At 37.4% G+C, this 22,328-nt stretch overlaps 1 protein-coding gene across 2 annotated transcripts in view; it reads right to left on the minus strand.

Moving 5' to 3' along the window:
* CD4H9orf85 (chromosome D4 C9orf85 homolog) overlaps positions 1-22,328 on the minus strand; it is a 101,025-nt gene that overhangs the window by 43,273 nt on the left and 35,424 nt on the right. For both annotated transcript variants that reach the window (XM_047831407.1, XM_047831406.1), the window contains exon 2: positions 20,379-20,485. In XM_047831407.1, the coding sequence (XP_047687363.1) occupies positions 20,379-20,485 (107 nt within the window). The remainder of the gene's footprint in view (positions 1-20,378; positions 20,486-22,328) is intronic.

The raw sequence follows: 22,328 nt of genomic DNA on the forward strand, positions 1-22,328 counted from the left end.
TTCATGTAGTCTCTTAGGATCTTTTGTATTTCTGTGGTATCAATTGTAACTTCTGTTTTACTTCCGATTTTATTTGAGTCCTTTCTCTTTTCTAGTGGGTGAGTTGAGCTCAAGATTTGTCAATTTTGTTTATCTTTTCAAAGAAACAGTTCTTAGTTTTATTGATCTTTCCTATTGTCTTTTTACTTTCTATTTCATTTTTTTTCTGCTCTGTTCTTTGTTATCTCCTTTCGTCTACTAAGTTTGGCTCATTTGTTCCTCTTTTTCTAGTTCCTTGAGATGTAAAATTAGGTTAAGTTTTCTTATTTCTTGATGTAAACATTTATTGCTATGAACGTCCCTCTTATAACTACTGCTATATCTCATATGTTATGGTGTGTTCTCTTTCCATTTTCATTTGTCTCAAGGTGTTTTGTTTTGTTTTCTCTTTCTATTTCTTCTTTGACCCATTGGTTGTTCAGTAGTTGTTTACTTTCCACAAATTATTGAGGTTTATACTTTTGTTCTTGTAATTTATTTCTACTTTTATACTGCGGTGATTGAAAAAGGTACTTGATATGATTTCACTCTTCTTAAATTTTTAAAATTTGTTTGGTGGCCTAACATAGGATCTATCCTGAAGAGTGTTCCACATGTACTTGAGAAGAAAAGTGTATTCTGTTGTTTTTAGGTGGAATGTTCTGTACATATCTGTATAATATTGTTAAAATGTCCACACTACCCAAAGCAATCTACAGATTCAATGCAATGCCTACCAAAGTTCCAAAGACATTTCTCACAAAAATAAAATAATCCTAAAATGTAAATGGAGCCACAAAAGACCTCAAAGAGTCAAAGCAATCCTGGGAAAGAACAAAGCTAAAGGCATCACACTTCTTGACTTCAAACTATATTACAAAGCTACAGTAATCAAAACAGTACGGTGTGGACATAAAAACAAATGCATAAATCAGTAGAATAGAGTTGACAGCCCAGAAATAAAAGCACATATATATGGTCAATTAATTTACAACAAAGGAGGCGCACCTGGGTGGCTCAGTTTGTTAAGCGTCAGACTTCAGCTCAGGTCATTACCTCATGATTCATGGATTTGAGCCCCACATCAGGCTTTGTGCTGATGGCTCAGAGCCTGGAGCCTGTTTCGGATTCAGTGTCTCCCTCTCTCTCTCTGCCTTTCCCCCATTCACACTCTGTCTCTTTCTCTCAAAAATAAATAAACGTTAAAAAAAATTTTTTTTTTAATTTACAACAAAGGAGCCAAGAACAAACAATACTCTACACACATACATACATACATACATAAGAAATGAAAATATACATGCATACAAAAACTTGTACATGAATGTTGACAGCAACATTATTTGTTAATAGCCAAAAGAATGGAAACAATCTAAATGTCCATCAAGTAATGAAAGGCTAAATAAGATGCATAGCTCTACAGTGGAGTACTTAGTAATAAAAAACAATTAAGTACTGATAAATGTTACCACATGCTTGAAACAATTATGCTAGGAAGCCAGCCACAAAACACTGCATGCTACATGATTCTGTTTATATGAAATGTTCAAAATAGGCAAAGTGATCGAGCCAGAAAGCAAGAGTAGGGGTATGTGGGGGGAAAATGCAGACTGACTACCAATGGGCATGGGGTTTCTTTCTGAGATGATGAAAATGTTCAAAATTGGTTGTGGTGATGATTGCACAACTCTATCATATACTAAAAGCAACTGAACTGTACACTTCAAATGGATGAAGTGGATGGTGTGTGAGTTAAATCTTCATAAAGGTATTTTTAAAAGTCAAACGGAAGTGTTAGAAATAAAATCTTGGAATGAAAGACAAAAGCAGAAATCCACTTTAAACAGAAACATATAGACAGTTAAAAGTAGGACAAGGAAAAAAACCATGCAACTACTAATCAACAGAAAACTGGAGGGGCACCTGGGTGGCTCAGTCAGTTAAGCCTCTGACTCTTGATTTTGGCTCACGTCATGATCTCGAGGTTTGTGAGACTGAGCTTTGCATCGGGCTCTGTGCGACAGAGCAGGGCCTGCTTGGGATTCTTGCTCCTCTCTCTCTGCCTCTCCCCTGCTTGCATTCCCTCTCTTCCCTCTCTCTCAAAATAAATAAACATATTAAAAAAAAAAAAAACAGAAAGCCATAGTCAATATATTATTATCAAAATACACTTCAAAGAAAATTTCCAGGTATAAAAAGGGTTATTACATGACAATAAAGGGATCGATTTTTTAAAAACACCCAATAATCGGGGTGCCTGGGTGGCTCAGTCAGTTAAGCAACTGACGTTGGCTCAGGTCAGGATCTCACAGTTCGTGAGTTCGATCCCAATCTGTGCTGAAAGCCCAGAGCATGGAGCCTGCTTCGGATTCTGTGTCTCCCTCTCTCTCTATCCCTCCCCTGTTCGTTATCTGTCTCTAAAAAAAAAAAAAAAAAAAAAACACTAAAAACAAAATTTAATAAAAACACACACACACATAATAATCTTAAATGTTTAGGCACCTAACAACAGGGTGTTAAAATAAATGAGGCAAACTATTGATAAAAAGAGAAATAGAAAAATACACAAGTATAATTAGGGACTTCAACACTTCTCTTTCTGTAATTGATGGAACAAGTATGCAAAAAAAATCAATAAAGTTATAGAACACCTGGTTGATAGAAGCCTATATCAACCAAATTAACATTTACAGAACACTCCACCCAACAAGAGCAATATATTCTCTTTAAATACATGTGGAGCATGCTCCAAGACAGACCATATTCTCAGCCATAAATTTAAAAAAATGAAAACAAATTAAAAAAATTTTTTAACCTGAAATTTGTTCTTTTACCATCATGAAATTAATCAGTACACAGAAAAACATCTGCAAAATGCCCTTATATCCAGAAATTAAACAAAACATTCCTAAATAACATGCAGGTCAAAGAGGAAGTCATGAGGGAAATTAGAAAATATTTTGACTGAATGACAATGAAAACACAGCATTGAAATTTATAGAACAAAGCTAAAATATTCTTCAGAAATTTATATAATTAAATGTTTATATTAAACAAGAAGAACTATCTGAACTTCTACTTTAAGAAAGCAGGGAGGGGGGCACCTGGGAAAAAGTGTAAACTCAAAGCAAACAAATGGAAGGAAGCAATGTCAATACAAACCAAAATCAATGAAATTGAGGGGTGCCTGGCTGGCTCAGTCAGTAGACCATATAACTCTTGACCTTGGGGTCCTGACTTCAGGCCCCACACTGGAAGTAGAGTTTACTTTTTTAAAAAAATCAATAAAATTGAAAACAGAAAGATAGAGAAAATCGATAAAACCAAAAGGAGATGCTTTTAAAAAATTAATATAATTCATAAACACATGGCCAGACTGACGATGATAAAAGAAAGGAGACAAATTACCAATATCAGGAATGAAAGAAGGGACAGCACTAGGTAAATCTAACAGATATTAAAAGAACAGTAAGAGAATTTGGCAAACAACTCGATGCAAATAAATCCAACAACCTCTACTGATACAGACACATTTCTGAAAAGGCATACTATCAAAACAAGAAATAGCACTAATTAAAAAAAAAAAAAACTAATTACACAAGTCCTTTCAGAAAACAAAATAGGAAGGAAAAGTTCTCAACACATGTGATGAGGCCCTAATATTGTGATAACACAAAGACAAAATTACAGACTGGTATTTCTAATGAACATAGATGTAAAAATCTATAACAAAACGTTAGCAAATGAAATTTATCAAATTTCGGAAAGGGTAGACATCATGACCAAGTAGGCTTTATCCAAGGGCATGCAAGGTTGATTCAATATTAAAATCAATGAAGGGGCGCCTGGGTGGCTCAGTTGGTTAAGTATCGACTTCAGCCCAGGTCATGACCTTGTGGTTAGTGAGTTCAAGCCCCGCATCTGGCACTATGCTGACAGATGGAGCCTGGTGCCTGCTTCTGATTCTGTCTCCCTCTCTCTCTGCCCCTGCTCCTGCCCCGCTCACACTCTCTCTCAAAAATAAAAATAAACAGTAAAAAAATATATTAAAATCAATTCATATAATTCACTGAATTGATGTTCTAAGGAAGAAAACCCATTTATTGATCTCAATAGACACAGAAAAAGCATTAAAGTAACATCAATGCATGATAAAAACTCTCAGCAAACTATAAAGGAAACTTCTTCAAACTGATAAAAAGCATCTACAAAGAAATTACAGCTAACATCATATTTAATGATGAAAGAATGAATATCTTCCTTGTAAGATCAGGAACAGGGAAAGAATACAGGCCCTCATCATTCCTTTTCAAAAATATACTGGGGGTCCTAAGCAGTGCAATAAAGGCAAAAAAGAAATACAGTAGCATACAGAATGGAAAGAAATAAAACTGTCTTTATTTTTTTAAATCATTGTCTATATAGAAAATCCCAATGAATTAACTAAAGAAGTATTAGAAATAAAAAGTGAGGGAGCGCCTGGCTGGCTCAGTCGGTATAGAATGCGACTCTTGATCTCTGGGTTTTGAGTTTGAGTACCACATTGGGTGTAAAGATTACTTAAAAATAAAATCTTTTTAAAAAGTAAATAAAGGGGCGCCTGGGTGGCGCAGTCGGTTAAGCGTCCGACTTCAGCCAGGTCACGATCTCGCGGTCCGGGAGTTCGAGCCCCGCGTCAGGCTCTGGGCTGATGGCTCAGAGCCTGGAGCCTGTTTCCGATTCTGTGTCTCCCTCTCTCTCTGCCCCTCCCCCGTTCATGCTCTGTCTCTCTCTGTCCCAAAAATAAATAAACGTTGAAAAAAAAAAATATATGGAGAACAAACAGAGGGCTACTGGAGGGGGTGTGGGAGGGGGGATGGGCTAAATGGGTAAGGGGCATTAAGGAATCTACCCCTGAAATTACTGTTGCACTATATGCTAACTAAGCTGGATGTAAATTGAAAAAATAAATTATTTAAAAATTAAAAATAAATAAATAAAGCTTTCTAACGTTAACAAACTTCCTGAGATTTAAATGGTAAATGAAGTCTTTTTGACTAATTAGACTTATTTATTTGGTATGTTGCTTGGAAAGCACTGTCAAGCTTATAATGATAAACTTTCTTAGGTTATGTTATATGGGTAAATGCTAAAACTATTCTAGAAAATATATAAAATTCCTTAAGTTTTAGTATGTTTAGCACAAGGTCATTGCTTGATATTCTGATTTTTTAAGTGTTATGTGTCACAGAAGTAACTGGACTTCCTAGTCAGCTACATTACAATGAACTCTCACATCAGATCTTCATTTTTTTTATGAGTGAATTTTATTTTTTCATTTATTTTGAGAGAGAGAGAGAGGGTACCAGCAAGGGGAGGGACAGAGAGAGAGGAAGAGAGAGAATCGCAAGCAGGCTCCATGCTGTCAGCTCAGAGCCCTACCCGGGGCTCGATCCCACAAACTCTGAGATCATGACCTGCACTCAAATCAAGAGTAGGATGCCCAAATGACTGAGCCAACCAGGCGCCCCTCATATCAGATCTTTAACCACATCCGTTTCTGAGCTTTTTTGGTTATTTATAGTTATTGTTCTGATGCTCTTGCAAAATGTGTTTCATCTTCAAAGAGACTTATGAAAAGGAATATGACAAATACAGGTATGTGATATCTTTAGGATAAAACTAAACTGTGTAAGAATTTCCAGAACTAATAGGAAAGCTGCATTCAAACAGAACAAAAATAACATGGGGCTGAATGAACTAAGGAAGATGATTATCGTTTTTATGACTTTTGTTTGAAATATTGCTTGTTCTCTAATGTTTGCTCTCCTAGATTTAAGGAAACTTTCTCTTAAAATATCCATGGTTTACAGAAATATGATAAAGTATTCCCTTGTGAACAAATTGAAGCATTCAACTTTTCTCTTTACCTGAACCCTCTGAAATTCAGAAACTCAGTTGAGTTCTCTTTCTTCCATAGACTATAGTTATTTGCATAAGTTCAATGAGAATCTGTTCTTGTAATGGGACACCACTGAAAACATTGGTTATTTTACCACCAAAGCTTTAACCAGAACGTCATATTTGAGAGAGACATGCATAGACTCAGATATGATGAGACAGCTTTAAGGAATTAAGGCTGACTTTATGGAGCCAATGGAACCTTGGAAATGTTGGTTTGATACCCTGCTTACAGAGTTCCCAGCAGCCTTACCAGGTGAATAAAGAAGGTCAATTCCTGGCAGTTGTAGGAACTTCAGGATATTTGGGGGACCTCAAGGAATATACCCTAATCTACAGGTATTGCAGCAATCTGATAACAAACACTTGGCTTGGCTCTGGCCTCAAGAGGCTCCTACAAGTTTCAATAACGCATCCTTAGAGGCATCTGGGTAGCTCAGTCAGTTAAGCATCCGACTGTTGGTTTCAGCTCACGTCACGATCTCATGGTTCGTGGGATGGATCCACACGTTGGGCTCTGTGCTTTCAGGACAGAATTCTTGGAATTCTCTTTCTCTGTCTCTGCACCTCTCCTGCTCATGCTCCCCGCCCCCAAATAAATAAACTTTAAAAAATGCATCCTGATGATATTCATAGATTCTAGTTGTTTTTGTTTATTTGGTTGTTTGTTTGTTTTTTTAAAATAGGCTTCACATCCAGTGTGGAGCCTAATGTAGGCCTTGAACTTACGACCCTGAGATCAAGACTGGGACACTTAATGGACTAAGTCCCCAGGTGCCCCACAGATTCTAGTTTTGATTAATTTCTTTAAATGTTTGTTGTTTGCCTAAGCTAGACAACTTGAGGTAAACTTCGAAGAGACTGCCATAATAGCTCATATACAGATAATCTTCCTGCTTGTTACTCTGAGGGGGTAATAAAAGGGACCCCATGTTGTTCATACGACAAACATATGATTACACAGCTGGACAATGGGATGGACTCCCCAATAACTGTGTAAGTCAGTTGTCACCTTGATCAGTTCCTTGGGGCTAGGATAACAAAACTGCTCTTTAAAAGTCAGAGCACACCCCACTCCATGGGGTTAATTAACTATGAACTTGTACAAATAATGGATGGCCTCACCTTGCTTTTAACTGGATTGGAGAATGCACTGGGGAATGCCCTTATCTCCCGGGACACGTCCTCTCCCATTTGCCAATGAATCCTCATAATTAGAATATTGTTAAGACTAGACATCAGGCAAAGAAGGCTTCTTAATGGTTTTATCCCTTAGCCATACTTGTGCTGGAAGCCACCACTATGATGTAAAAGTGAGAAATAGAGGCTTTAGCCAAGCATATAGCAGCCACCTTTAACCCAAATCAACATACAAGTCACCCATAAATTCAAAAAGTGGCCTCCAAAACTTAATGTCCCTTGACATCCTGACTGCAAGATAAAGGGGAAGTTATTATGCTAATATTGAGATTAAATGTTGTGTGTGTGTGTGTGTGTGTATATATATATATATATATATCCCAGATGACTCTGCTAATGTATCCCAAGTTTTAGCAGATATACACATACAAATTAAGGTAATGTCTCACTCCTAGCCCTATCAATGTTTGGTTAAATTCTTGGTTGGGAATGGGACTACAGTCTATCTTAAAGGGTCTTCTTATCACACTTTTTTCTTTAAGGTTTTATTCTTAAGTAATCTCTATACCAATTGTGGGGCTTGAATTCACAACCCAGAGTTAAAGTCACATGCTCTACCTACTGAGCCAGCCAGGCACCCCACACTTCTTATTTTTATTGTAATATTAATCCTAGTGTGTTGTCTCTTTTGCTTTATTCTCTCCTATTGTCGAGGTACAGGTAAAACTTCCTAACTCCTTCACCCAGCTGACAGATGATCCTTACTACACAAAACAGTCCTTCCTCAATATCCGCTCTGGACTCTACAGCAATGGGCTTCCATAATAGTTACTTGTAGGGACAGAGAGCAACCAGTTCAGTCCATTAGTAGGGACATCTCTACGGCCCCTGTCGGCTTGAAGAAGTTACAGCACATGGGCCATTCGGCCTTCAACAGCCTTAAAGATTTTAGGACTGAAAATTGGTCAGGGAGGAAATGATGAGGGATAGAAGCAGAAAAATGTTCACTGTTAGCCCCAAAGGCTGACTTCTAGCCTGCATAGTTTTGATAAGGATCAAATAAGTGCTGGTTGCTACATTCTTAAAGGGTCTTATAACTGCCTGTGTATCTTGTATCTCACCATTAGTTGATATTGAACTGAATGATAAATACCAGAGAAATCTTGCAAACGTACTTTTACGAGTACAAATTCAAAGAAGATATTTATGATCTAATACTCCCTGCACGTTCCACCCCCCTTGAGTACTAAGTGTGTAACCACCAGCTTCATACAACAAAAGTGCAGTTCTTTGTGCCCACGGGTCCTGACCGCTGTCCCAGTGCTACTTAAATAAACCTGTTAAGTTGCAGCATACAATGTCTCAAGAATTCTTTCTTGGCCATTGTGTTCAATGACCCCCGGAACAGATTGGAGTGACTACCCAGTTTTGGGGGGTGATGGAACTGTCCTATATCTTAATTGTGGTACTAGTCTCACAACTGTATTCATTTCTCAAAATTATCAAACTGTTGTTAAAAACATAAAAGCAGGCCCAAATTGGACCAGTTTATGCTAAGCCCCAAGTCACCAAACCAAGACTTAGTTCACTTTCAGCTCTGACAGAAAGGGAATCCCACACCCATCAGGCATCTCCCAATCAGCACCAGTTAGGTCATCTGCCCGACAGCCTCCAGCCAGCCTCCAGGAGAGGTGCCTGCAGTAACCAACTGGCTTTTTTGTTTAGTAGAATCTCCTTGTTCCCACTCCCTTCTGCCTATAAATGCCTATCAATTTGTGTATCTCCTTGGAGCCGCTTTCTATCTGCTAGACTGAATGCTGCCCAATTCATGAATCAATGACCAAAGCCAGTAAGATCATTAAAATTCACTTGGTTGAATTTTGTTCTTTAATACTGTACTGCATACACATCATACCTTCAGGGACTTGACTGAGAAAAATAATTTAGAATTAAAAAAAAAAAACTAAAAAAAAAAAACCCTCTTTGATATACAATCTAAGTGAAAATAATTATTACAATTTTCTTGTTAAATTATTTGTATGTTTGTATTTTAGTTTTCCAAAAAGCTTTACTTAATTATTCTGCAATAAAAAAACAGATTTTAAAAATGTGGACCATTAGAACACACATGGATAAAGTTCTAACAATCCAAATGGATTAGGAAAAAGTTTCAGGTTTTCTTTTGGCTTCAATTTTATTTTTAAGGTTTAAAATAATTTAAAGAAAGTCCTTCTTGGTTAGGTTCATCAGAAGCTTCAAGGAAATTAGAATGTTTTCATTTCTATGGATGTGTTGTTTCATACGGAGGAGTCCTGGGGTGAGCCAATCCTTAAGTATTCAAATTGCTAATTCAGGGATAAAACTGTATTTACAGAACTGTTAAATGTTAAAATTTACATGTAAAATAGGCTTGACAATAGGATATCCTGTTTTGGAAGCTGGAGTCAAAAGATCCCAGAATCTACATTCTCTAACCCACTGAGTCCCCAAAACAGTGACTCTTAACACTGACTCGAACACCTGCATAGCTTATTAAAATGCAGATGTATGGGTTACAGCCATTATTTACATACTCAGAATCTTGGGGATGGGTCCCAAGAATCTGTTAAGCTCTTCAAGAAATTCTTATGCACATTACCACTTGAGAACTCTTGACCAGATAAAAGTAATATGGCCTAGACGTGGGGCTTTGCCAGGGTTCCTACTGATGGCTGCGACCCTAATGGCCGATTCAAAGAAAAGAAGGAATTCTATTGTGAAAGCAATTATGCTCTTTTCAAATTTAAATCCATTCTGAAAAACAGTCAGGTTTTATTAGGCTAATAACTCTGTGACTATAAATAGACCCATCTTTTAAGGAGACACACAAGTTTAAAATGTTTCCTTTCTATAAATGTGAAATGTTTGTGCAAATGTAATATAAATTTATACACTTACACTTACAACCTTCCAGTTTCCCTTGCACGTAAGTACCTTTGTGTGCCTTCTCTTTCAAATCTCTTAATCCAGGCTGTAGGAGTAGAATAAAAGATGGTCTGAAAGTAATTGAGTTTCTGCATTTTTTTTTTCACCTCAAGACTGCATTTGTGTAACCAAAGAATGTTGATTTTAAGAATGAAGGGTTTTGATATTATTTTAATGATAAGAGACACACATTCCAAACTGCTATAAAATTTGTGAAGTATTTTGAAACATCTTTTAAAATGGCTGAAAATGATTTAATCACTCCTGAGTGTATTTTCTTATAAAATACACAGTAAAGAAAAACTTTAAATTTAACCTAAATACAAATTTTACCTATTTTCCCTTGAAAAAGGCTCTATTTTAAATATTTTGTGAGCCCAACACTAAAAGAACTTCAGAGATGTTAAAATAAGGGTTTTGCCTTCTTTTTACTTATCCATGGAATATAATTCCCAGAAACATTCAAACAATCTTGACCATGCATATATCACAATTAAGCATTTCAGTGGAAACCACGGTCAAAAACACAGGTCACTCTATAAACCATGTTTACTGACAAAGGAGACAGTAGTATACTTAAAAAAAAAAAAAAAAGTTGCCATACTTACTTTTTTACAATGAAAGACACAAAAGGAAAGAATAAATAATTAAAAGCTAAAATATATAGTACATATTTAAGGGTGAAAATCAGGACAAAATTTGAAGTTTTCGAAGAACTGCTACAAATACTATTTTGAAAATAGCGCTGACTTGGGAAGCAGGAGACCTAGACTCTAGCCCAGCTCTGACATGCCCTTGTCATATAATCTTTGAAAGTCACTTTGAGTCTCATTCTTCATAATGGATACTAAAACTACTGACACCTTAGCATGAACAAAGAGAGGGGCATCAAATTGTACTAGTAATCACTCTATTTGTAAACTCCTAAAACTCAGTTAAAAAAACAAAAATAAAAACTCAGTCTTTTTTAGTGACATTGTTGTGATATTCACATGATTTTTTATATTGTATAATAAAACATACCAACGTTCAGAAGATCGGTATAACTGAGTGGAATAATATTTTCCAAATTCATTATGTTACAAAATCACACGTAGGGATGGGGGCACCTGGCTGGCTCAGTGGGCAGAACATGTGACTCTTGATAGGATTTCTACAATTATCTTGAAAAAGCTATTAAAATGTACTTTTAATCCTTTTAAGATGTACTCTTTCCTTTTTCTTCTACTAGCCAGAAGAAATTTGTAAAAATGTATAACAATGCCACTTGTCTCACTAATATTTTTGTTTCAAAAGTTATTTTTCATAAAAATTATTAATCCTTAATGGGCACATGTTGTTTATATTCATATTATTTATTAAATAATTATTTTAAAAATTCGAGTTCTCATAGCTAACACAATAAATCTTAATAAATACAACCCATATAAACCAAGCTTTCTCAGGTCCTGAGTAATTTTTAAGAGTTACAGAGGGGTCCTGAAACAAAAGGTTTCAGAACCACTGATCTAGACAAGAAATACCAAGGGAAAAAGAATTGAGCTTATATTTCTAGTACTCACTAGAAGTAAAAGGCTTATTTTACCTTGCCACAACTTCTCTAGGATTGCTTTCATTTCCTGGTTATATTATTACACATTAACCTTTATCATAATTCAGCTCCACTTGTAATACCCTGACATGTGATGCCTAGGTGCTTTCATAAACAATGAGCTATGGTACTCCACCCTTAGTGTACCAATCATAGAAACTTAACATTGACAGAATTCCATAAAGCCACACTTCCTGCCGTGACTCTAAGTAATCTGCTACGTAGAAAGTTTCTGAAACTATATTAAGGAATTACGTCACATGATATAATTAGAAAATGCTTTTAAGGAAACAGTATCTCCAAATTCTAAGAATTTCGAGTAGAAAAAGTTACAATTCACTTCCTTGTGTCCCTAAATGATGTGTTTGAAAATAAGTGCGGGGGCGCCTGAGTGGCTAAGTTGGTTAAGCACCCAACTTCGGCTAAGGTCATGATGTCAACAGTTAATGAGTTCGAACCCTGGCATCAGGCTCTCTGCTGTCAGTGCAGGGCCTCCTTCAGATCCTTGGTTGGTCTCCCTCTCTCTCTCTGTCCCTCCCCAATTTGCACTCTCTCTCTCTCTCTCAAAAATAAAAAAAATTTTAAAACTAAAATAAAAAATAAGTGGAGAGATTCTACTACCTCTTCCCACCAACGTAGATTTGATTAGAACAATGCTTTTTTTTTTAATTTGAGAGAGAGCACGTCAACAGGGGAGAGGGGCAGAGGGAGGGAGTGGGGGGACAGAGAGAGAGACAGAGACAGAGAGAGAAAGAGAGAAAGAGAGAGAGAGAGAGAGAGAGAGAGAGAGAGAGAATCTTAAGCAGGCTCCACAGTCAGAAGCTCCACTGACCTGAGCCAAAACCATGAGGAGGAGGTTCAATTGACTGAGCCACCCAGGGGCCCCTAAATTTGCTTCAAACAATTCTTAGAAGAGTACAAAGCATTCACCCTCTGACCAAGAGTAAATTTAGAAAAAAAGAGAAAATGGACATTATTACACTTTAGAGCAGGCACTTTTCCATCAAAGTTTGCTGTATCAATCAATATTAATGTCAAAAAGTAGGTTTCATGAACAGGTGAACAACTGATGACAGCCATGAAAACTCTCCACTTGACATTTAAATATTAAGGACCGAGGTTCTGGGCAAGAATAAAGCCAGGGTTTATAGTCACCATACACTTCGATATCCCATGAAAAGCAACCTGTGACCAAAACTCCACTCTAGGACATTTTAATACTCCAGGAATGTGGTTCCACAACTCTCATATCACTGATTAACCATCAGAGCCTCAACCTATTATAGGAAATGCTGGAGCTGAAGAATAGAAGCAAAGAACCCTAACTATATAGCGAATTGTCACACATTGATAACATGAAGGGACTGATAATACTGTAGTATGTAACAATGTTTAGTCTTTTTTAAATTTTATTTATTTATTTATTTTTAAGTAAACTTCACTCCCAAGGTGGGGCTTGAACCCTGAGATCAGAGTTGAATGGCTCTACCCACTGAGCCAGTCAGCTACCCCTATGTTTTGTTTTGTTTTGTTTTGTTTTGTTTTGTTTTGTTTTGTTTTGTTTTTCTTTAAGTAATCTCTGTGCCCAATGTGGGGCTGGAACTCACAATCCCAAGCCTGAGTCTCACACTCCTCTGACTGAGCGTGAACCAGCCAGCTGTCCCTGAACAAATGACAATCTATGTGGAGCCCAAAGACAATACTACATATAGAGATAGCTTGACATTATCCACATTATCTGTCAAAGGGAACATGGGATTCTTGTTCATTTTTCCTCCATTCTCTGGTGACTTCCTCACAGGGTTTCCTATAAGCATGGTTTACAGCACTCTTTTACCTTTAATTCCTATCTTTTCTAGATCTATCTCTCCTGTTTTCATTTTATTATTCCTCTGCAGTCTCACCGTGTATCTCTCACCTTTTACTTATAACTAGCCTTCTCACAATCTGCCCAAGAATTATTTGTGGGCCTGTCTGTCCTAATAGATCAAAAACTCCCTGGTGTTGGAGATTCATTTCGGTATCTTCTAGAGTATATAGCCCAGTGCCTTACATGTGAAAGGTGCTATTTAAAAAAAACTGCAAACAAATGTTGGCAAAGATACAGAGAAAATGGAATCCTTGGGCACTGTTGGTAAGACTGTAAAATGGTGCAATCACTATTAAAAAAAAAGTATGAAGATTAAAATAATTAAATTAGACCATTAAAAATAGAACTACCAAATGATCCAGCAATCCCACTTGAAAGCAGCGTCTGGAAGAGGTATTTGCATGATAAGGCTCATAGCAGTATTCACAACAGCCAAGAGGTAGAAGCAACTTAAGTGTCCGTCAACAGGTGAATGAAAAACAAAATGTAGTGATATACACACATACACCAACATTCAATGGAATATTACCCAGCCTTAAAAGAGAAGGGAATTCTGTCTCATGTTATAACAAGGAGCCTGGAGAACATTACGCAGAGATAAGCCAGTCGCAAAAGGACAAACACTGTTATGATTCCATGTATACGAAGTATTTCAAGTAGTCAAATTCACAGCGACAGAAACTAGAAGGATGGCTACCAAGAGCCGAAGGAGCGGGGGCCGGAGAGGGGGGAAAGCGGATCATTGTTTAATAGGTGTAGAGTTCAAACTTGCAAGACGAAATGTTTTGGATATCTGCTGCACAGCAGTGGGAACACACTTCACGCCACTGAACTGTGCGCTCACAAATGGTTAAAACAGTAAATTTTACGTTATTTGTTTTTTACACCACCACAAAAATAGACAGACAGATAGATAACTTTAAAAAAAAACAGCCCTGCTGTACAAGATTATCTTGAAGGTCTTAGTTTGGCTAATTTGGTCAGAAAAAAAGCTTGGTGGCAAAGAGGAAGCAAGCATATGATGAGAGGAGCAAGCCAACAGAGGGTGGCTTGACCCGCCTAGGAGCCTCTCCTCCTCCCCCCCTTTCCCCCAAACAGGGTTACTTTTCGTTTTCTCCCACAGTTTAGAGAACCTCATCCCCACCCCCACTCCCTCACCCACTACAGGAGCCATACAAAAGCAGAACTTCCTGGGGACAAAACTCCACTTAGCCTCCTGCTGCTGGAGACTCAACTCCTCCTGGCAGGAGCCCTTGAAACATTTATGTGAAATAAGCCTTTTTTAAAATACTAGTTTATCCAAACTCTGGGCCAAGGAACACATTTGAGTAGAGGTGACATAGAGGAGAATTCACTTATTTAATGCAATGAAATATGAAGAGTTAAGGGCTACAGTGAGGCAATAAATCTTAAAAGTTATCAATTAGATAATTTCTGCTAAAAACCTAGATGTGAGAACCAGGGGTAGTGACTTCCATTTAAAAGCAAACAGCGTTTTAAGCACCCACGTGTCCTGAAACTTTTAGACCAAGACATCCCTAGAGCAATGCTGGGTGCAAGGCATGTTACACCCATTCTTCCCCTCACTTAAAATATTTTTTAGGATGAAATACACTTTTAAAATATTTGATTTTTAAGGAATCGCTACACCCAAATCTTCTAGTCAGACAATCAAAAACGACTCCATACATTGCCAAATATCCCCTGGGGGGTAAAATCCTCCCCTCCCGGTTGAGAACTGCTAATACAGAGGACTTAGTCCACTTCTTTTTTTTTTTTTTTTTAATGTTTATCTTTATTTTTGACAGAGAGAGACAGAGCATGAGCGGGGGAGAGGCAGAGAGAGAGGGGGAGACACAGAATGTGAAGCAGGCTCCAGACTCTGAGCTGGCAGCACAGAGCCTGACGTGGGGCTTGAACTCATGAACCGTGAGATCACAACCCGAGCCGAAGTCAGATGCTTGACTGACTGAGCCACCCAGGCGCCCCATAAGTCAGTCCACTTCTAAAGTCAGACCCCAATTTGTTGTGGCCTGTTGCTGTTTTATACTAGCTTCTCCCATCTCTTCGGTTACTATGGTAACGTTAAACATAAGCTCACACTATATTCTTGGTAAACTTTTCTGTTATGAAGAGAAAAGAGGCAGGCTACAGATTCTAACAGAAATATGGATATTTACCTATAACGCTTCTAAATTAATAGCTGAAAAAGGCTTCTTGGTTACTTGAAACACAAGGTGTAAGAAGTTTCTAGATACTGGGGCACCTGGGTGGCTCAGTTGGTGAGCGTCCGACTTCAGCTCAGGTCATGATCTCATGGTTAGTGAGTTCAAGCCCCATGTCGGGCTCTGTGCTGACAGCTCGGAGCCTGGAGCCTGCTTTGGATTCTGTGTCTCCCTCTCTCTCTGTTCCTCCCCCGCTCACACTCTGTCTCTCTCTCAAAAATAAATAAACATTAAAAAAAAAAAATTAAAAAAAAAAAAAAAAAGAAGTTTCTAGATACTAACATAGGCTTTTCAGTGCCTGAACATAAAATCTATTTGTCTAGATGCCTGGCTGGCCCACTTAATAGAGCATGCAATTTCTGATCTCAGGGTCCTGAGTTCAAGCCCCACTTTGGATATAGAGCTTACTTAAAAATAAATGAATGAATGAATGAATGAATGAATGAATGAATGAGTAAATAAAGTTTTATATGTTGTATTCAGCAGTGGATAACATCCATAAACAAGATAGGTAACTATAAAAATTAATACAGCTTTGGGCTCAGATGAAGGGAAGAGGACTTTTTGAATGAATAATACAAGAATGAGAAATCACTGTAGAACAGGACAACATGGCTTTGGAATGGAATCAATTTGCATTTGAATCTGAACTTTCTGATCTTGGGTAAAACGTTTAATCCCTCTGAGCCCAGAAAATAGGAGGGAAAAAAAAGCCTCTTTTGTTTCTTATCTTGAGGAAGGGGATAGTCTTCTACCTATCTGTATTTCCACTATACCTGGAAAATAATGTCAAGAAATGAATTTTAAGTAAAAAATGTCAAGACTCCTTTCTTCTTTAAGAAATCATTTAATATTTGTAAGACCTCTTGCCCTTCCAATAAGTCAGCTCCACACCAAGGTTATTTAAAGGATTCATGAATGACTTGGGACTGACCAGGCATGGTAATGAATAGGTTTCTTTTTCAAAAGTCAAAAACAGGGCCCTTGAACAATGAGGTTTTATACAAAAAGATTTAGACTCGTCCTCATCCACAATTCTTACATTTGTAAGTAATCTTTAAGCCTAATAAGAATTCTACCATTTGGGTATCACGGGAGATGTTGGTTATAGCACCATAGAAGCCCTCCACCAGAGAGAAGCAGGTACTGGCCTTAAGATCAAAATATAAGCCAAAAGGAGTGGGGGATCCTTCCACAGAATCGCCTTAACCTCCGATTGGCATAAAACAGGGTGGTGGTTAATCTTAGCTCTTTTACAGAGAAGAAAAGCTGTGAAAAGCTGAGCATTCTCTTTATGAGCCTTTCACTTTATTTCTATAAAAACCTGAAGATCTGAGCATTCAATGATAGTTAAAATTACCTTACATCAAAGGGTAGTACCAGTATGTTAACATCACACTAACGGGCAACCTGCATTTTTATCCCCTCATCCCATTCCCCTCCAGCAAATACACAGTTTCAACTCTTCCCTCTTCTAGCTCTGGTGAGGACATCTAGTCTTTTCTGAAAAGTCTCGAGGAACAGCCCAGGGTCGTTTTCAGTAATTAGGAGAAACTGTCATAAAGAACATGCTTATAAAAGTCCCATAGCATATTACCTCACTGAAAAGGAAAAGGAAACATGAAACATTTTCTGCCAAGTACAAATATAATACAATTTTTGTTTCCATCGTCAAAATAGATAACCTGGAGGAGTTTAGATGTCTAACTCTTTTTGGGGTCTAAAATTTGGGGTTAGATACCATGGGCAATGGAAATTTGCTAACTGTGTGTGGTTTTGGTAATTTACAAGTATAATGAATGAGATCAAAGGGCTTCGATTTTCCCAAAATTCAGAACACTACTTCATTCCAAAAGAGATGTCACCTATAAATAGCCTCCCTCTTCTTAAATTTTATGTTTGGTTGAACTTTTCCCTATGTACATCATTTGGTTACATAATCTGTGGCAAGAGACAGCTAGACAAGGAATATTCAACACTTTAACCAATGACAATGTTCAGGGTGCTGGAAAATGAATCTTTCCACAAAAGACACATCCAGTGTCAAAGAAAACCTCTTATATAGATCCTGACAAAGGACAAATTTAACGTCTAAGTGAGATCAACTTGAACAAAACATTCAAAATTTCTAAACAAGTTATGTTACCATGAGTACCTTTCATCAGTGGACTTAAGTCACTTACAATGTTGGTAAAGCGTTAATATGCAGAGAAAGCCACGTGGATATAGGTTAGTTATAGTTTCTACGACACTCCCAATCCTGGGTTGGAGTCAGAAGGCTAGGCTTTCCAAAATGCCTAATGTGTCATGTGTTTGGTGTAATCTGAAATTCAAGATGTTCTGGGCCAGGCTGCTGACTTCCTAAGGAACATGTTCAGACCTTGTTTTAACTAGCAGTTTCTTAGTCTCTTATAAGTAATCATTTGTTCTACATTAGCTTGGGCTTCTTTATTCCTAAAGATCTTCCATTAGGCTTGAATGTCTTGTTATCTGTAATCAGGTATTTAAACAGTAATATGTTTCCTTTATTTTGCACTCATCATTAGCTATTCTGTGGCTAACCCCATCTGCCTTAGGGTGATGTGGAACAGCAACTCCTGAGGTCCTCTTAGCCTTCATCTCCTGACCCACCTGAAGTTTCTCAAAGGGCTCTGGGTCACTGTACTTACTACCTAGGTAATGACAACATTATCATGAGTTTCCTTCACTTCAATGACTCCAAGACAGGCCAGAATTGCTAACCTTTGGGTCTAGGTGTCCAAATCCAACCATTCTTTTTTTTTCTTTTCCTTTTTTTTTTTTTTAAGATTTTTTTTTTTTAATTTAAATTTACTTAAGTAATTCCTATACCTAACTTGGGGCTCAAACTCATGACCCCAAGATCAAGAGTCACATGCTCTTCTGAATGAGCCAACCAGACGCTCAAAGTTACACCAACACTTAGAAATCACTTTTTTTTAAGATTTTTTTTTTTTTTAAAGTAATCTCTACAACCCAATGTGCGGCTCAAACTCACAAGCCTAAGATAAAGAGTTGCATGCTCCATCGACTGAGCCAGCCAAGTGCTTCTAGAAAGCTACAAATCTCATAGTAAGCCTATAAACTAAAACTACATGGTTTATAGCACAACCAGCTATAGAGAACACAGTAGAAAACACAGCTAATTCATTCATGGAAATTTAGCATTGGATAGTACAAACAGTTGCCAAATTCTCTACTGCTAATTTGGGCCAATTAGCATAAAACTCATCGGATTTGCTTAAAAGTATCTTCTTTTGTAAGGAAATGCTAAAGAACATGAGGAAAAGACTGAAGAAGAGGAGAGAGAAACTCATGTATCTAATGAAAAGGGGGTCAATTACACCCATGAACGACTTGGGTGTTCTGCTCTCAAAGAGTAAACAGGAAAAAAAATCTAAATAGCTGAAGTCAGACTATCCTACCTAAAGCTTTTACCTCTCAGTATTAAAAGGAGTATTTTATGCAAAATGAATTGCCCAAACTAAAACATTCAAAAATGTTAAATATTCTCAAGAAAACAATAGCTTGAGCCCTCCATACTTCAGGTAACACTTCTTCCCATAAAGGAAAAAGAAATGAATACATTGAAGGAACATACAACTACTGAATAGCTAAAAGAAAAATAAAGCAACAAGGAGCAAATGTGTTTCAAAGATCTACTATATAGACTACTAAATTGAAACTCATAGTATATGTGTAAAAAAACTACTGCACATACTAATGTTAACTTTTATATTTAAAATAATCACTTTTCTCTTTTAAGCAGCAATTATCCCCCAGTATGATTCTTACTCAGTTGAGCTAAAGGATATAAGGGAGCAGCACCAGGATGTACATAGGCTGATAAAAGAGAATCCCAGAATTATAGAAAAAGGGTAAGGTACTGAGGGATGAGAAACAAAGTCCAGTACCTTTTCATTTGCACCCAAATCTTCAAAGAAATGAAACCATAGGTTATCAGTCTAGCAATTTATTTGATACTTGATCTAAACCATTTCAGTAATCTTCATGGATAGAATTAAAAGGTCACACCCCTGGGACGCCTGGGTGGCTCAGTCAGTTAAGCATCTGACTTTGGCTCAGGTCATGATCTTGCGGTTTGTGAGTTTGAGCCCACGCTCCCCCACTTGTGCTCTGTCTATCTCTGTCTATCCAAAATAAATAAACATAAAAAAAATTTAAAGAAAAAAAGGACACCCTCCCCCCCCCCCCCGCCCGGGTGACAGATGGAAGCTACACTTGTGATCACAGCATAATGTATAAACTTGAGGAATCACCGTGTTGTACACCTGAAACTAACGTAACATTGTGAGTCAGCTATACTCAAACGTAAAAATAAAAATAAAAACATCAGACTCCTTTCAAGACTTTGGTCAACTTTGGTAAAGATGATCCACAATAAATATTATTACCTGGTTAATGGGAGACAGAATTTTGCAAAACAAACTCTCTCCTCTCTTCCCTAACCCATCTTTTATGAACAAGAACCCATAAAAATGATACATTATTTATAGGAGAATGGGGTGGACAAGGATGAATCCACTTTATAAAGCAGGAATAAACTATGACACATATATTATTGGTAAAGTAATTAAGAAATATAACTCACCATTTTTTAGGCTTTGACAATGGTTTATATTTGCTGTATTTTACACGCCATTCAAGAACTTCTTTACAGCGCTGACAAACTCCATCATGAAGCTTTGCATTAATTTTCTTAAAAACAAACAGAAAAACAAATTAAAAATTTCACTTGTGAGCCAGCATTGCAAACCCATGAAAAAGGCACATGAGAAATTTAAGTTTTTTTTTAAATAGTAACCTATGGAGCGCCTGGGTGGCTCAGTCAGGTAAGCCTCCAACTTCAGCTCAGGTCATGATTTCGAAGTCCATGAGTTCGAGCCCTAACTTGGGCTCTGTGTTGACAGCTCAGAGCCTGGAGCCTGCGTGGGATTCTGTGTCTCCCTCCCTCTGTGCCCCTCCCCTGCTCACTCTCTGCTTCTCTCTCAAAAATAAATATACATTAATAAATGAATCAATTAGTTAATAATAAAATAGTAACCTAAATTTAATCGGTGTAATATTTTAAGATACAATATGTGTATATTTTTTTACACTATGTATTTTTACATGCATTACTCAAGTTGGTTCTTTTACAAAGGCAAAGATTCTTAATGAGGTGGAGCTCAGAATTAACCTTTTGGCAGGAGTATATGTTTTTAGATTTATTTATTTTGAGAGAGAGAGAGTGCAGGGGAGGGGCTGAGAGAGAAGGAGAGAGAGAGAGAATACCAAGCAGACTCTGCAATGTCAGGACAGAGTCTGATGCAGGGTTTGAACCCATGAACTGCGAGATCAATGACCTGAGCCAAAATCAAGACTTGGCAGCTTAACTGACTAAGCCACCCAGGCACCCCGGCAGGACTATTTTACAAAGTCTTCCCCGTTGATTCTGATGTGTGCAAGTGTGTGTGTGTGTGTGTGTGTGTGTGTGTGTGTGTGTGTGTGTGTGTTGAATGTTTATTTATTTACTTTTCAGAGAGAGACAGAAAGAATGCAAGCAAGGGGCAGAAAGAGAGGGAGACATAGAATCTGAAGCAGGTTCTGTGCTGATGGCGGGGCTCAAACTCACAAACCGTGAGACCATGACCTGAGCTGTAGCCAGATGCTGAACCAATGGAGCTACCCAGGCTCCCCCTGATGTGTACAAATGTTAAAACTCAAATTTGTACAGACAGGATATGTGCATTTTACTGCGTGTAGGTTATATTCAATAAAAATATAATAATAAAAACCTAATTCATATTTTAAGCCTACTGTTTCCAACAATTCGAACTTTACCACTGAGAAACAAGAAAATACGCTGAGAAATTATAGTCCCAAATTGTCAACCTGGAGGTGTGTGAGCAGAGACCAGGATACCTGAGAAAGGAGTGTCAGGGAGAAGCAGCTTAAAGCAAAAGCGTACTTAGTCTTCAACTGTAATTCTGTATTCTCACAGAAAGAAAAAATGTTTTAGAAAACTGATTTCTAATCTGATTCCTTCAGAATAGAAAATAAATGTGTGCTGGGAATATCTGTGGTGGGAAAAGGGCTTTATGAGGGGGAAAACCCCATTTTTATTAGGGTTTTCTTCTCAAAATGTGTTGGGAAATTAGGAGGATGAAAAAAATTTTAATGTGTCATGTGTTCTCCCCACTAGTTTTATATTTTATAATATATTCGTGTGATTCAGGACCTAGACTCTATATTCTCACTAAGTCCTCTGAGAATTCTCTGTCTTACTTTGGCTCTGCAGGGCTGGTCTCTGCCTATTGTTGAAACAATGAGAAGAGGTCATTTTATCTTTTCTTTGCTTCCTTTGTTTCCTTTTTTAATTTCTCAAGAGGAGACAGAAAAGCATCACAAAAGATGCAGAGTCTTTGGGAGGTTATCTGATGCTGAGTCTTTAAAGTTCTACATAAGAAGGTAAAATAATTTGACACAACATTTACTCAAAGAGAAAATATTTCAAGGGTATGTTCAAAAATCATAAATTAAGCTGTGAATACGTTTTGTT

Source organism: Prionailurus viverrinus, chromosome D4 (assembly GCF_022837055.1).
Source record: "Prionailurus viverrinus isolate Anna chromosome D4, UM_Priviv_1.0, whole genome shotgun sequence".
Lineage (NCBI taxonomy): Eukaryota > Metazoa > Chordata > Mammalia > Carnivora > Felidae > Prionailurus > Prionailurus viverrinus.